Genomic DNA, 16,361 nt, shown 5'->3' with positions numbered 1-16,361 from the left:
GCATAAACTCACAGAGAGCCAAGTGCATTCACCCTGCGGGCCCTCAGACAGTAGGCAGATGAGGTCAAATCTCACTCTTTTGCTTGTGGGCAGAGAGCAGCAATCAGCCCTCACTTTGCACTTCTGTAAAAAGGACTCTTTCACAATGAAGAAGAAAATTTGATCTGTTATGGCACTACAACAGAATGCCTGAAAAAGACTGTCCTGTCAGTATCTGAAGAAATTTTTTTCTGTCAATGCTTCAAAATTGAAGTGATATTGATGTTGAGTTTTAGAAGACATCTGTTACTAAGACTGCTTTTCCAGCCCAGATGGTTCAGAAGCGTTCACAGAAGTACCACCACAAAAATTACATACCTGTCTTTGTCATGAAGTTCCAGCTGTTCCTTTGGATGGCCAACATCATATGCCCGACCTTCATATAACAAGCAAGCAGCGCTGCCAGCAGGGCAGTTTCTGGTCTCTCCACTTGAACTCCCTGTTACAGAACATAGAAAATACAACATAGTACTCTATTTCTAAGCCCTGCTCTCCCTGAAGTGTCTTGCCATTTTATCTGTTGGCTCACTTAACATTTACTGCTTTACCCTTTTCTACAAGTTACCTTTAAAACTGGTTACATTACAATGTGAAGCTGGCAAGACAAATTGTGATATACAGGCGGAAGTTCATTCTGCCCTGTTTTTGGACAGCAAATGCATCCTTCGTGCTGAAGTAGCTGCAGCTAGTTTCCAGTTGCTAGTACAGCTGCTGGATGCACAGGGATTTGAGAATTTCCAGAAGGGTGCCAAGTTGTTTGTTTGCTGGCTGTGGGGTTTTGTTTTCAGTTTGGGTTTTTTTGTTGTTTCCCTCCTCCAACACCAAAATCATACCAAGTAATGGGTAACTCCTCCTCATAGGGAAGGGTTTTTTTTTCCCCTCCTTTGTTTCTTACAAGCCAATATACCCAAAGCTGTCAGCAAAAAGTTTCAGACTAATGGAATTTTTGAAAGAACAGATCTGCCACTAAAACTAGAAGTATTAAACCCTTAACAGGGGCACAAAATATATATTTAACTGCAGAGTAAAAAAAAACCCAACAGTGCAAGCATATAGCTAAACTAGCCTTTTCAGCAAGTTTCAAATGAGTGAGTTTTCTGGTTTCATTCCTTACATGTATAGCTCCCAATTGACATGAAAGTGCTAGCTATGCACCATTACTTACCCAAGCACCTAAACACTATTTTAGATGCATCTCAGGACATTCACTTGGAACTAAGGAACAGCCTGAACTGGAGCCCAAAGTAATAAATTTAGAGCATATGAACTGCTATGAAACATCTTGGTTCTATCTGGCAGCAAACAGAAGCAGTTACAACACAAGCTGAGCTCTTCAAGTCAGTCCAGTTTAAATCAACTTTTCTAACTATACTTGCCCATCCAGGAGAGGTGTATCTCTGAACACGTCAATAGTTGGAAAGTAAGACTTGGCTTCACAGAAAGCAACTTTCAAATCATGAGAAGTAGCTCGTGCTACTGCCAAGTCCCAAAATACTGATCTTTGGTCATAGGACAACCTCAACTGAGGCACTGGAAAAGAACCACACTACTAGAAATTTATACACTGACAAGTGACACAAGCAAGTGTTCGCACCTAAGTCCCTGCAAACGTTTATGAACAAAGATTCATCATCAGAATCATCCACCAAGTAGTGTCCTGAAACTTTGATGAGAGGATTCAAGTCGTGTTTCTTCCAATCTTTATCAAACACATAGCAAGGGACCTAGAACAACAGCAAAAAATTACATAAAATCCACACTACACAAGTAGGGAGAATTTATGAACACGGATATATAAAGCCAAGTTAATATGTGGAAAAAGTTTTTACTTCTGGAAGCTCAACTAGACTTAAAGCTAGATATGCTGACTAAAAAAAAAGACATCCAAAGTTAGCCTTTTCTGCTCTAGCTTTTAGAAGAGTTTTACCATAAACAACCATTCAAATGACAAAAAAAGTTTGAAGAGTTATTTAGAATTCTCAGCTCCACCCACTTTCACCAGATGCTTTACATGCCTGTAAAAAAAGTCAGGTCTATGGAGGTTGTTTGGATTCATTTAGGGTGGGGACAGGTGGTTAGAGTAAAAGTGATGTGTGAAGAGTAACTTCTACATGGATAATACACAGATTACCTCTTTCGCAGGTTTAAACGAGTCTTTCTTGCAAGCCACAAAGGTCCTCCATTCAAAATAGTGGACACACTCTGTTGCTGTCACAAATTCAGGGGTACCCTATTTAAGGGATAAAAAATAATTATTTGAAAAACAGATTTCAGTTTTATTTTACATCTGTAGACAGCAATAAGTTCATTCAAGAGACTAAGAAAAACAGAATACATGTCACAGAGCAAAGGTACACAGTTTCTTAACAGCACTTGTTAACAGTAAATTTGTTATTTAACAGCTTTGTTGATAAACTCGGGGAAATGCAGGATGCCAAATCCTTCTCAGTCTGCATATGCACTGATTCTCAAACTAACATATGCCAGTCCTAATATGCAGCAATTGTACCACATCTTTTAGAAGCACTCACTATGCCAATTGATACTGGCAGAAGCATCAGCCACATGCAGTTACTACAAAGAAAAACAGTAATACAAATTTGTATAAATAGATGAATAGCAAGGCCATGCATGGTGTACCAGTTCCCTGTCTTTCATCTGACAAAGAAGACTGATAAGCAATCTCTTCTGCTACACAGAAAGAATACCTCTGAGCTCAGCTATGTATTTTTATAGGCTTATGTTACACACATTTCTATCTATTTCCAGGTGAGGGTTCTACCATTGTTCAGGGCTGGATGCTCAACTGAATGTCTCTGTTTCAAGACAGACAACAATCAGATTTTTCCATTCTCCCTCCATCACCTCAGCTAGAAGTACTTTAGCATATTTAAACTGACTCCCTCCACATTTAAACCTGCCACAAAAGTGCTGGAAACAAGTTGTTACAGACACTATTACAAAATCCTTTTACTAGGTCACATGAAGAATAGGTGTTAGAACTATGGTAACTAGAAGAGTTTGAAGATCATTGTGATCTGGTGTTAGAGTTGGAGTTGAGCAATAATTTTTAATTTACTTTAAGGAGTCATCTGCTGAAACAGGACAGGAAGTATTTAAATCTCTGCTGCACTGACACTGAATTGGCGAGATTTCCAAGAGGGAATGTGCAACAGCATCATCAGTGCCAACAGCAGCACCCATCACTACTTATCACTGTTACATAGATATGTAAACTGACAGCAGTCAGTACAGAACATCAAGCTGTGGTATCAGTTAAGTGCATGGAAGGGGTAACTCCAAAAGCACATGGAGGTGAACTGCATACACACACGCGCCTAGGAACTTTTTGGGGATCTCTGTTCACCCTTTAAACAGATTCTCACAAACAACTACTTCCCCAGAAGCCCAGCTGGACAGGTAAGCACCGTTAGGTCAACTCTGCACAGACAAAACCTAACGCTTGCTGTTGTCAGCTACTTGACCCGTAACAGAGGTCAGTCATTTTCTTCAATGCTGTTCTATTAAACAACCATGCTAGGTCCACAGCTTGGGCACAGCCAGCACTTAAACAATAGGTCTCACTGTTACAGCACCCAGTACACTGTTGACCCATTCCTCCATATTACACTATTAAAATACTAGTGCAATTCCTGTCAAGATATTAAAGACCCAAAAGACTCTGATCAGAGCTAAGCTGCAGATCTGCAATCATTTTCTACTGGGACTGAATTTTGAAAGCCACAGTAGATAACAACCTTAATTTGGTACTAAAACATAACTGGCTCAGTAATTAGTACATCGACAAGTACAGCAAGTCTCCTTAAACAGCAAGTTAGAAGTACTTGCCATTTCCATAGAAGACAAGAACATGTGATTTAGACTTACCAGTGTTTTCCCACACAGGAAGTTAATGTTGCTTTGAATTTGGTGCTGACTACCTTGCTGCAAGCAGTGACCTGTAGTGTTGAGTTCCAGAAGACTTCTAGAAAGTTTTTGCAAGCCTATGTCACCTAAGGTTAAAAAAACAAGAAAAAAACCAAACAAAAGCCAGGGGTTATCATAACAGAGCAGCTTCACAGAAACTCAGAGAGGCTCTAGTTTCAAGCACTAAGCAGCACAAGACATACCAGTCCACCTGAAGACAGTCTTTGAAGAACTTACTACAACTGAAGACCTTCCTTGCGGTTCTTGCGATTTGGAAGACTAGATCCTAAATTAAGATAGTGTTTGACATCTCTAATCACACTTCTACTTTCTCAAAGGTTTTCAGCAAACACTTTGAATGTTAATAAGCCCAACAGCAAGTGCCAGTAAAAACTAGTCACTACCTTAGGAACAAGGGACTCCATCAGAAAACTGTTAGAACTAGTTTCACATCCCACAATTCACTCCTTCCTCCCATCAGCTTCTATTTATCAGCTTTTTAGCCTTTAAGTCTTTTATATAAATAGCATCAGCACAATATGAGAGCAAGTCTATCATAGAATGATTTGGGTTGGAAGGGACCTTTAAAGGTCATCTAGTCAACCCTCCTAGAGGGAGCAGGAACATCTTCAACTAGATCAGGTTGCTCAGAGCCCCACCCAGCCTCACCTTGAATGTTTCCAGGGATGGGGCATCTACCACCTCTCTGGGCAACCTGTGGCACCACTGTTACACCACCCTCATCATAACAAATGTCTGCCTTGTATCTACTCTGCATCTATCCTGTTTTTAGTTTAAAACCATTTCCCCTTGTCCTATCCCTACAGGCCCTGCTAAGTCTGTCCCCATCTTTCTTATAATCCCCCTTTAAGTATCGAAAGGCTGAACAACCCCAACTCTCTCAGCCTTTCTTCATAGGAGACGTTTTCCATCCCTCTGATCATTTTTGTGGCCCTCCTCTGGACCAGCTCCAGCAGGTCCATGTACAGAACTGGACATGGTACTCCAGGTGGGGGTTTCACCCACCAAGTAATGGAGTAGAGGGGTAGAATCACCTCCCTCGACCTGCTGGTCACACTTCTTTTGATGCAGCCCAGGATACCGATGGCCTTCAGGGCTGTGAGCACACACTGCCAGCTCTACTCACATCTTAATCTTAAATCTACTTAATGAAGAACCCACTGGTGCATGGGCACAGCCATCATACTGATGCTGCCTGCAGACAAACCCAACACAGATCTGCTGCCTCAGTGCACGTCTCCATGCAGCTCCCATGCCCTGCAGTACAGCTTGCATGCTGCATGAAGGCTGGGGTCAGTGCTGCGTCACTGCGCATCCCTCTCCTCCCCAGCACCTGACGTCAGCGGAAAGGTGAAGCACGTTTCAAGTCAAGCTCAGGACACTGAAACCTTCCTGCTTAAACCTATTTTGGTTAGCATTAAGCACCAAGCCTTTTTAGATCTAGCATGCCAACTTCACCCTGGCCAGTTTTGACAGGTAGATTTTAATTCTGCAGAGTTTGGGTTGAACTATAGAGAATGCTATAAAATGTGAGTATTGACCAGCCTTCCCCTTTTCCATTTTTGTTGATGTCTACACTAGGAAGAAAGCAAGTGAATTCTGTAATTACTGCAGGCAGCAGCTTTGCACCTAGGCCAGACGTTTCATCTTAAAAACACACTCGCTGGAACACTGCCCAGCCTGTTATCTCCTCACTCAAGGCAAGCAAAACTACAGCCAAGTAATATAGTCTTGAGAGCAAAAGGAGAAGTAAGCAAACTGGGCAGGAAGAGGGTACAAGAACTTCAAAAATACAGTCAAGGTAATATTCTGCAGAAACACCATTCCATGCACCCATACTCAAGCCTGTTACCAGCTGCCAGTGCTTCTCCTAGTGATGGGCACTGTTTGGCATCTTTCCAAAAAGTTTCCCAGCGCTATTTGTTCAATCCAGTTCTGCAAAGCAACTAGGAAGAGATCCATTTGTGATTGGCTCTGATGACCATTCGCTTGCATTGAACTCCAGCAGAAAGAAAGTGACTGTAGCCACCAAACTTGCAGGTAAAGCTGAAGAGGTGGCAGTTAGAAGAGAACTCAATGCTAACGCACATGGCATCCCCTCAGTAGCTCAGGGCTCTTCTATTCATGCTGCATGTGCTTACACTAACTGCGTCACAGGAAGGCACATTAAGATGTTCCTACCTAAGCAGCCATGCACAGCACTCCTTGTATAACCAGGGTGACAAGTATTAGAGACCGGGCAATAAGCCTCTGCCTTCTCAAGGGAAGGTAAGAGTAGAAACATCGCAGCTCAGACGAACAGCAGCGCAGGCTAAACCTGCACATGCATGTGCACAGGGTGAGAACCTGCAGCAGCGGAGCGTGTTACCACCACTGCAGTTCAGTGCCACCTCCCAGGCACCTGGAGGCTGTCAGTGGTTCATGCCTTTTCTGCTCTCTCGCACTCTTGTGATCAAGGCTATCTTCAGGTTTTAAGACTTCCAGCACTGGTGCTGACAAAGGTACCACGCAGCCCTTTTGAAAACCAAGAGCTACATGCTAATTTGAGAGCAAGATTTCTACTTATCACATCATTGGTTAGAAGATGCTGTCATGGGCCTCTTTTCTTCCCTAGCAGAAGGGAAGATACTGTGTTGTCTTCATTCATTAGCAGAATGAAGACAACACAATTTTCAAGTCAAAATAGTAGCGTATAATAACAATATGCACTTGATTAAAAACTCTGGTTATAAATGTACAGCTTTAAGGTCCAACTTAGCAGAGAACTAAGGCAGCACTATCTGAGGACTTACCTCAATGCTCTGTAAGCATTAGTTTTCTCTCAATTCTGAGAATACATTACATCACTCTAAAGGCTGTGCGAGCTGACTCCAATTTCCTCAGTTAAAGTGATATTCAAGAAAAATCAAGTTAAGCCAGTACATCTTGTTTACTACAGGCCAATATGCATGCACACTTAAAACTAGTTAGGGAACTGGTTAAAAGTTTTAGCAAGAATCTCTTCAGTGGCATGACTCCTCCCATCCCTGCTCACAGAGCAAGTACCTTTCCCTCACATCATCAGCTTCCTGTGAGCTTCCTTGCAGAGCACCAGTTCTGCAACCACATCTTCCATAACATCAAGCTCTCTCTTCAGTGATCACTCATGTTTCTTCATGACTTTGCACTCCTTCCACAAAGTAACACTCTAAAAATCACCTAGTACAGCTCACAAAAATTAGCACCAGATACTGACTTATCACAACTGTGTAATATGAAGTATCAAAGGCATTGGCCACAACACCTTTTACTCACTGACTCCTTCATCTGTTCAGCTGTTTGGAAGTAGAAAAGCAATCATGGAAGACATCCAGTCAGTCTTCCAGAAGAAGGGGGCATTCAGGTGGCAGCTATCATTTCATGCCCAGTCCTTCTACTACAGCTAGACAAAGCATATGTTGCACCACTGAGGTCAACAAACAATTATGCTAATATTTCCCCTTTTAGCTTTAGTAGCGGCTCAGCTTTTCTGAATGTCACACGAGTCACTAGGTGTCACACTAAGTTCAATAAGTACCACGTCATTTCCATTCTCACTGACATTCAAGAACTAAGCATTTGCCTACCCTTTGAAAACTTCTAAGGTCAATCAATGAAGCTGAAGTGCTTTTTCTAGGAGAGGCCTTTGAGGTCTCAACGCTGGTACATCACACTGACACACGGTTAACATTAGCCAGAAGGCTTCCCGTGGATGCAGACTGAACGCAGTCACAGAGCATACGATCTTACCCTCTATCAAAGCTGGGATCAACAAACAGAACCAGCTCTATAGCTGTTACCTCTTGCATAGCTGATATTTAAAAGCAAAACTACTGTTTGCAGTGAAAGCTTCTTTCTGAAAGAATGAAGAAGAGTTCTGATTAAACCCATATTTGAAGAAAACTTATAACTCAAAGTTTATTAGCTGGCAAATTGCCCTTCTTCCCCCAAATCAAAGGCCTTAGCTGCACTCAACTTTGGCATACAAGTAATCTCATATTAACTGGATTCCTTGAAGAAAGGTATGCAGCTTAGCTTCCAGGTAACTGGAATCTACACTGGGAATCTACACCTGCCTAGATGTGGATTAAGGGCATTCCTCTTTTCTCATTAAGACTGATTTTTTTTTTCCCTTTTTTTTTTGGACAAAAAAGAAGCTTGATAATCTGTTAGCACGATCTCAACTCAGCGTGATGATGCTGAAGCTTCAATGGAACTACAGAGGCAGCACGACGAAGCATGGCAGGTGTCACTAATAAGCCTCAGACTTAGCATGAACAAGAGCAAAACTTAAGACAATTTGGCCAATAAAACAAAGCAAAATTCAATGTCAGTGTTAACTGCAATGTCTTGATTTCTTTATTTATTGCAGGGTGGCTAAAAACGTATCTATCTTGAACAAGATTTGTGGCTTAACCCTCATGGCCAATAAAACAAAGCAAAATTCAATGTCAATGTTAACTGCACTGTCTTGACTTCTTTATTTATTGCACGGTGGCTAAAAACGTATCTATCTTGAACAGGATTTGTGGCTTAACCCTCGAGAGTCAGTTTAAACAGCCTCTGCAAGACCAACTTATGATTGTTGCCAAACGCTTTTTCCACCCAGTAGCAGTCAGGCAATAAGGCACTCACGGTTTACATATGGCAGAATATTTGATACTGCTCATGGTCATCACCCAGTTCTGTTCTCCCTTCCTCTTTCCAGAAGAAGCATGGAACAAAACCTACACAGGCTTCTAAGTCTCACACTTCCCTGGGGAGAACAGGTTTCCTTAACCTGCCACATTGCAGTCTCACTCAAAAAAGCATGTTTAAACAGATGCCCAGATGCTGCTTGCTTTTGTAATCCACAGGCAACTGAAGCCTCAACCACATAGGAGTTGAGACCCAGATCAGCAGGTTTTTAGGAAACAAAATTCTTGCTGTATATTATAGGAATGAAACGCAGAACAGCACCAAGTGGTCTACTGAGATGTCATGCTCCTCAAAGTAAAAGATGCTACTATATGCAATTGCAGTTTGAACTCAGATGCATCTATCCAGTCATCCCAGAAAACTCTGGAGCTTGGATATACGGCACTACATAAAAAAATGTGCAGCCATGAACGGAGATATACTTTTATTCATGCATCCAATGATTTTATAAGCCTGGGTTGCAACACTCGTTTAAAAAGCACTGACTGACCACAGCCTGAAACCAAAGTATCTCTGTAGTTAATGGAGAGGGGTGGGGAGAATGCAGGCTAACTAGCTGCTGTGCATCTGCACACAGGAGAGATTCATCTTCCTCCTCGCCATCTTCCAGCAGTTCAAGCTCAAACACTTTTACTGAAGACTTATAGCTTCTCATAAGAGCTGTCTGCCAATGGAAAGCAAGATTGGCAAGCATGTTAGATTCAGACTTCAGATCTGCAGGACTAAGAGGCAGTCTGAAGAGATATTACTCTTCAGAAAACTAATGCTTTATTCTATTAGAAGTAACAGTTAACCATCAGAAAACCTCTTCATCACTATTCATGTATTACTGTTTCATTAGCTGAAGCACAGGAACAACCCTGAAAGTGATAAGCAGCCATGAAAATAAGCAAACAAATACTGTTCATGGCAGACTGATGAAACCATATGCAAGCATATGCATAGGAATATGCCAATTTCATATTTAGATCAGCATGCAAAACTCCACCACTCCTCAGAATACCAAGGACATCTGTGAATTACTGAAGCAGCCACCGGATTTGACAAGTGTAACTGAAAACAGAGGACTGCATGTAATTGACTTCCTTTCTGTATGTAACAACTTAAAGATAACAGCCCAGAAGCTTAGCAATACTCCAAGATTGCATTACAGAGAGTAACCTCGCTCTGAACAAAGAGCTCATGTAACATCTGGTTAAGCTGTGGTATAGTTCAGAGCTATAACTCAAGCTTTATCCTGTGTTCAGTATCAAGCTTCAAATAAGGCTGTCCACAGTGCATATCCTGCCACAGGTAGACTCCTCATTTTAGTTGAGATAGCTTTGCAGTTCCTCACTAGAGTACAGTTAACTAGACCATAAGGTAAGTTTCACTGTCCTGTGAAGTGATTATCTGCAATCAGATCATGTTTTTCCAAATCTCTCCAGTAAATCTACAACAGAATAAAGTTTTACACTGTTCTGAGAAGAGAAAAAATATTTGCTAATACGTCAAAGTTTGCAATAGGTGTAAGACCACCCATTAACATGACTCTAAACAACCTATGAGGAAGGACATTTGTTTACTTACCTACGGACAGATAGCTTTTCTTATTGATGTCATATGCACAGACTGCACTTGATCTTCCACACTCTTCAACACCAAAACAGAAGTTTATTTTATAAAGCACACGTTTGTCTGCATCAATTGCTTCCCATGTGTAACTGAAAAGAAAGAAAAGTCTGTTAGTTGATATTGATATTGTCTGCACTGCCATCCCCTAAACACCAGTCCCTGAAATAACCAAGTTACAAAGCAAAGAGCACGACTAACTTGAGTTTCACATCTGTGTTCCATATCCATAAATACCAGGAATAACTGTTACTGTGTTGGGGCCAAGAACAAAACAGATTTGAGGAACGTATATCAGATCCAGTCCATTTGCCCCTTTCTTGAACACCCAAAACCACCCATTCTTCCCCCTCAAATCTCTGTGAAGGCCACTCTGACTAGGTATATAACAGGTGGCGAACCTTTTTCCTTGACAGCCTGATAAAATAAATGCTCAAGCATCTTTAGCAGACTGCATACTACTGCATTTTATCAATACCCAGTAACAGTGTCAGAGGTGCTAAGCCTAAATGGACTAGAACAGCCAGCCACATCCTGCCTGCCAGCAGCAGAGACATCTACCTTCAGGGATTGAGATTCTCGCAGCATTCAGACTGAAAGATGCTAATAATGTTTATTAGGTGCTAGCTGCACCTTTATGCATCATATCATCATATATATGTGTGTGTGTGTGTGTATATATATATATATATAAGTTCACACTTCTCCCTGTGAACTGAAAAAGGAAAAAAAAAGGAAAATATTAATATCCTAATTATATTGGGATTTAAAGGCTCAAATACAAGGCTCAAAAATATATATATTTATATATATATCTTAATATTGAAAGGACAGTTTCTGAAGGGTCCTGTCAGAAGCTGGAAAGCAAGCAGAGCTATCCACAAGACTTGGTGAAAGATCACACTAGCTAGCTACAGCCATAACAGAAAATCAGCCACCTAAAAACTGATGAAGGACCATGAAGCTCTGGTTAAATATGATGAGGAATAAATTAGAGTAACAGAAGAAAAAAAAACATAGATGCAGTGTAGTTCAGAGGTAGAGCAAGGATTCGTTTCCCTCAGAGCAAGCGCTGGGGCTGCAGCAAGATGTGGTCAGCCGCATGACACAGCACCACCCGGTTTCGAGGCAGGCCCAGGTCAGCTAGTTTGGAGTCAGGAGCTCTTTAGACAGCCTGGCTTACTAGCACGGTGCTGTGGCCAAGCTTTGTTAAAAAGGCACAGCTCAGTAAACATTTGCCGCCAGCTTGGCTCAGCTACAGCTCTTCTGGCGCTGGCAGCAGCCTGCACCCTCTGGACAGCATTGATTTTTGCCATGTTAAGAGATTCCCCAGCTTCCCTTCTATCCCAAGTGGAAACTTCAGTAGGATTTAATACAGAGTCATCACATCAGAAAACTGAGGACAGCACAGTGACTTATTAGGTATTCCTGTTGTTTACAACTCACACAGGGTTTAGTGCATCTATCTGATCAACAGAAGCATTTGTCTTAATCTACAGATTAGTACCAAATCCAGTGAGGGAGCTCAACCCCCCCCACCCCCACCGTGCCCTGCTATCAAGAAATTAGAGGTCAATCAGAAGCTTCAACCACAAGGTGTGATTGCCTTAATCTCTAGCTCACAGATGTTGTACCACTTGACATTATCATACCAGATCCAGGTCCCCCCACAAGGAGAACCCATTCTTGTTCACCTCTGAAGCTCAGTTCTTGGATGAAGAAGGGGCAACAGCAGTTCAGCTACTTTACTCTAGATTTTGAATCCTCTGAAAACTCCTCTCAAATCCAGTGCATCCCATCAAAGAGCCAGCAGTAAGATACTAAATACTTTTCCATTTAATGACTGACTACAGGGTTCTCAGCTTCCCTGCACTACAGCAGCCATATTAATTTCAGTTTGCTAATGGCTGGAGCAAGTTAGGGACAGCTACAAGACACTGCTCCCTGTGAACTGAAAAAGGAAAAAAAAAAAAAAAGAAAATATTTATATCCTAATTATATTGGGATTTAAAGGCTCAAATACGAGGCTCAAAAAATAACTTACCAGGTACTGAGTAATACCCAAAACAGCAATTAAGTTACTTTTTAATCAGATTCAGGAATGGTTTCTCAATCCTAGACAAACACTTGCCATTATTCTTTGCTCATAAGCAGGCAGAGCTGACTGATTAGTTCTCTGAGCTAGTTTCTTGCATTTCTGAAGTGGATAAAGACAACCCTGATGCAAGATTGCCACAGTTCAGAATAACCAAAGTTCAGCAATGGAAGAAAGCTTGACAACACGCAAAAAAAGTTACAGAACCTGACTCTACCTTCAAGGGCTCTGAAAACAGTAAGTGGTTAAGACTAGAGCCAGTTTTACCTCCAGGAGAAAATGCATTTGAATCAAAATACAATTTATTCACAATGAAGTCTCAGAAAGTTAGCATTTCACCCAAAATTCCCAATGCCTTCAGTACTCTTTTTTGACTGGTTTTGGAAGATAACAAAAAGGTAACTTGTAACACTAAGGCACAAAGTTTTTTGAACACTCCACAGCACTAGAGTGTTCTTCAGTGTGTTTTTTGTTTTGGGGTGTGTTTTGGGGGTGGGGGTTGGGTTGGTTGGTTGGGTTTTTTTGGGTTTTTTTTTAAGAGATCTCACCAGTTAAAAACTGTTTGTGAACTGAATGAGAATCGAAGTCCTTCACATAACAGAATTATCAGTCTGAGAGATTAAGGGGTTTGCTTTCCCAGTTTCATATTATGAAACAGAGGAAATCAACATCTCCAAGTCAGTTCACCCACATGCCAGAAGCAACAGAGAAACAAGATGAGCAGCTTACAGAACAGAGGGAAAGCAGTTACTGAAGCCAGCCCTTCCCTCCGCCCTGTCAGAGGTGCCTGGACAGGGAAGGCTGAGGATTCCTTCCAAACAGTCCACAGAAAGGAAATAAATCCCACATTTAATCATGTTCCAAACCACGCCTTCAGTGGCACACAAAAATGAAAATCTAATGCAGTCTCAGAGTAGTATTACTTTCAAGGAAGTTCAAGGGACTTTTTTTTTTTAATGGGTGGGAGGATCAGGGCAGGGTTTATGCACTGGGAGTTACAGCAGGCTGGACATGCCTAACCAGCTGTTCTCATCAGAGATGCAAAGTACACTTTCACAGTAAAAGTAAGAACTATTTCTCTCACAAGTTAGGACTCCTGGCATTAAATCAGTGCCTGAGAATAGTTTCAAGTTGCATGTGCTCTACTTTCCAACAAGCTACAAGCTGACCTGTCTGCTGCATCTCATAATGGAAACAATCTGATGGCAATCACATTGCCATCGTGACCACAGCTGAGCCACACAAACCTGCTTACTCCAGCTGCTCAGCACCCACCTCCACCAGCACTGATGCCCCACCTAATTACCTCTGGCCAGGGCCAGCCAAAGTTATCTTCTCTGAAGGGCTTAACCAGGTTCAATGCAGCTGAGCTAGTTTAGGGAGCTGTTATACAAACAGCTTTTAAAAGCAACAACCTTGGTCATGGGGTGGGGTGCAATGTACCCTCTATCCAAGGGGGCTCAATAAAGCTGCGACCTTGCAGATGGCACCACTCAAGAAGCCACTGCTAGTGCAGTTCCAGACCTGGGCTTGATTAAAATTATCAGTTATGTTTGCTGAGATCACAACATGACACCTGTTTCTAGATAAACTCATTCACGGACTATCCCACAGTTAGAGGCCTGAAACATACACCCACATCAACCCCCCAGGGCAGGCCCTCCTCCTCTTCTCCTCCCCTGAGCGTTGCTGGCCCCAGCACCCGACACAAGCTGGCCCCAGGGACTGCCCTCTCTCAAAATTAACTCAGCAAAAACAACAGGTGCGTACGTGTGTGTGTGTGGAGAGGGGACTGAGCCTGCCCAGCTCCCAGTCTGGCTCGCAGTGGTTTCTGGCCATGCACCAGTGGAAGGAGGCAGGCAGGGAGGGAGGGAGGCAGGGCCAACCCAGGGCGCTGTCGAAAGCGGTTGTGCAAGCAAGGTCCAAACCAGTTACAGGGAATAACCTTGCCTGCAGGTCTGCCTTTCCAGCTACCTAGCTTTGTTTTTAAAACACTGAAGCGACAGCATGAAAAAGAAAATTAAACTACTTTTCAGCAAGTTGTGGGATCAAAAGAGAACTCTGCTTTTTTTTACAAAGCAAAGAAGCAACTCATGGAAAAAATAACATGAGAAAGGGAAAAGCAAGTCTAGTTTACCTTGCGAATCAGTAGCTGAGGCACTGAAGTCAGACAAGGTACAGGTGGCTAACGGCTGGCACAGCACGTGTGTCCCCACTCCAGAGCCACTTTGAGGTCTGAGCACTAGTGAACCACTCCAAATACAGCAACAGTCTTTCCGGTGCTCTGCTACCATTCTCATAACCACATTCAAGTCTTTGGTTCTCAACCTCTGACCCAAGGGATGACTGCTAGGAAGAAAAGCACACCCTGCTCCAAACAGCTGTAAAGTGTAGTTAAAAAGAAACGTGTGTTTGCTCTCTGGAGAATGCACTGAAGTGGCTCATTTTGCTGAAGCTGTGTGACACAGATGGCCCATCACAGAGACAAGGCAACCTACAACCACAGAGTTGAAGAGCAGATCTGGATGTGATTATGCATCCACAGACTTTTGTGCCCAGCAGGCCCTCAGCTATCAGAACGCTGCAGAGATTAAACTGCTCTCTCTAAAGCTTCCTATGAGCAGGTTCAACTAGCACAATCACAGGTAGACAAGCTCAAGAACAATTCCCAGGATGACCACTTCAAATTTGAAGCTAGCAGCTTAGATCCACTACTTGCCACAGAAATCACTATTAGGTGCAGCTAACATTTTAGCACAAATATGTATGGTACAGAAACTTTAATATCAAAGCAAGTTCTCCTTACAGCAAATGAGAGCTTGAAGGGCACAAGGTACAGAGCTATCACTGTGCTTCAAGAGCTTTTTACTGCATCAGTACTCATGCTTAGCTCTGCTCTAGCTTACCTGTCACTTTCTCCAACCATGAGGCACGCTGCATGTCTTCAGGCAAGTTTTCTTGCATATGCATCATGCGTAATAGCCCTACAGTTACACCACAAGCAGTTCAGCTTTCTCCATCCAAAAGACATTTGGTCTTTCATGATACACCCTAAACCACATCTACTACATCATTTTACAGAACGCTCAAGAAAAGGGACAGCAATTTGAAGTTCAAGTACGCAAGAGCTATAGGAAGCTCACGTGCTGAGAACTCACATTCAAACCATTGTAATGGCAGCTTCCCAGGCACGTGAAGCAACCATGCACATATGCAAATAAGTCCAGTAATGACTTATTTATGACATCTCCCACTTAAATATGTTGAAGTACTTAATAGAGCTGAGCAAGTTCACCTAAAGGTCACCTCTCTGTACTCAGCACTTGCTTCTTCACTGAGGCTAACCTGAACGCTAAACCGAGGGCTTCCAACGGCACACAAGAGCGTAGTTGTGGTTTCACAACAGAAGCTGAAAAGACAGTGTTTGAATTAACAGAACTGTATGTATAGTCACCTGTAGGAGTTGCGCTATTTAAAACGACAATATTAAATGTAAAGTAGACTTGACTTGCAACCCCAAACTGGAAATTCTGCATAACAGCAATGCTGTGATGTACAGCAGTTTAAGGAGTTTTCCTTCCACTCACAAGTCTAAAAGTTATAGACATTATGCACCGACTCCTGTCCTTGCACAGAAGACAAAAACATTACCTGTCACCAAATCATCCCTCATCCAGGGTAGGTTATCAGGCAAGACAGCAAGCAGAGGAGGCAGTTTGTATTTGCTGCTCTACCACCACCACGTTCAAAACATTTCCTGATTTTTTTTTAGATGGGAAGGAAAGTTTTACAGTAACTTCCACAATGTTACATGGAAGGTGAATCCAAACTGGCAAGTTTTCTTTTGTTTTTAAAGCAGATGGATTTAAAGAACGGTTCACAAAATTAACTCTAACTCCAGAACTTGTTTCTCCTGTGTCATCACATGAAAGATGAAAGGGGAAGAAGGAAA

The 16,361-nt window shown here is 42.2% G+C and overlaps 1 protein-coding gene across 1 annotated transcript; it reads right to left on the bottom strand.

Moving 5' to 3' along the window:
- Positions 1 to 326: 326 nt before the first annotated feature.
- On the bottom strand, positions 327 to 15,379 carry LOC104528461 (cation-independent mannose-6-phosphate receptor-like). The gene is made up of 5 exons (XM_010172476.1): positions 15,316 to 15,379; positions 3,928 to 4,052; positions 2,171 to 2,269; positions 1,634 to 1,763; positions 327 to 478 (listed from the first exon to the last, which is right to left on the bottom strand). The coding sequence occupies exons 1-5, from the start codon at positions 15,377 to 15,379 to the stop codon at positions 327 to 329; spliced, it is 570 nt and encodes a 189-aa protein (XP_010170778.1).
- Between the last annotated feature and the right edge of the window lie 982 nt (positions 15,380 to 16,361).

Source organism: Antrostomus carolinensis, unplaced genomic scaffold (assembly GCF_000700745.2).
Source record: "Antrostomus carolinensis isolate BGI_N321 unplaced genomic scaffold, ASM70074v2 scaffold2657, whole genome shotgun sequence".
Lineage (NCBI taxonomy): Eukaryota > Metazoa > Chordata > Aves > Caprimulgiformes > Caprimulgidae > Antrostomus > Antrostomus carolinensis.
Note: the sequence above shows the minus strand (reverse complement) of the source record. Positions and strands in the feature narration are given on the sequence as shown.

Coding starts and splice junctions, on each gene's coding strand:
- LOC104528461 (XM_010172476.1), bottom strand. CDS start 15,379: ATGCATATGCAAGAAAACTTGCCTGAAGACATGCAGCGTGCCTCATGG. Junction 4,053..15,315: donor ATGGTTGGAGAAAGTGACAG/GTAAGCTAGAGC, acceptor TTTTAACCTTAG/GTGACATAGGCTTGCAAAAA. Junction 2,270..3,927: donor TCCTGTGTGGGAAAACACTG/GTAAGTCTAAAT, acceptor TCCCTTAAATAG/GGTACCCCTGAATTTGTGAC.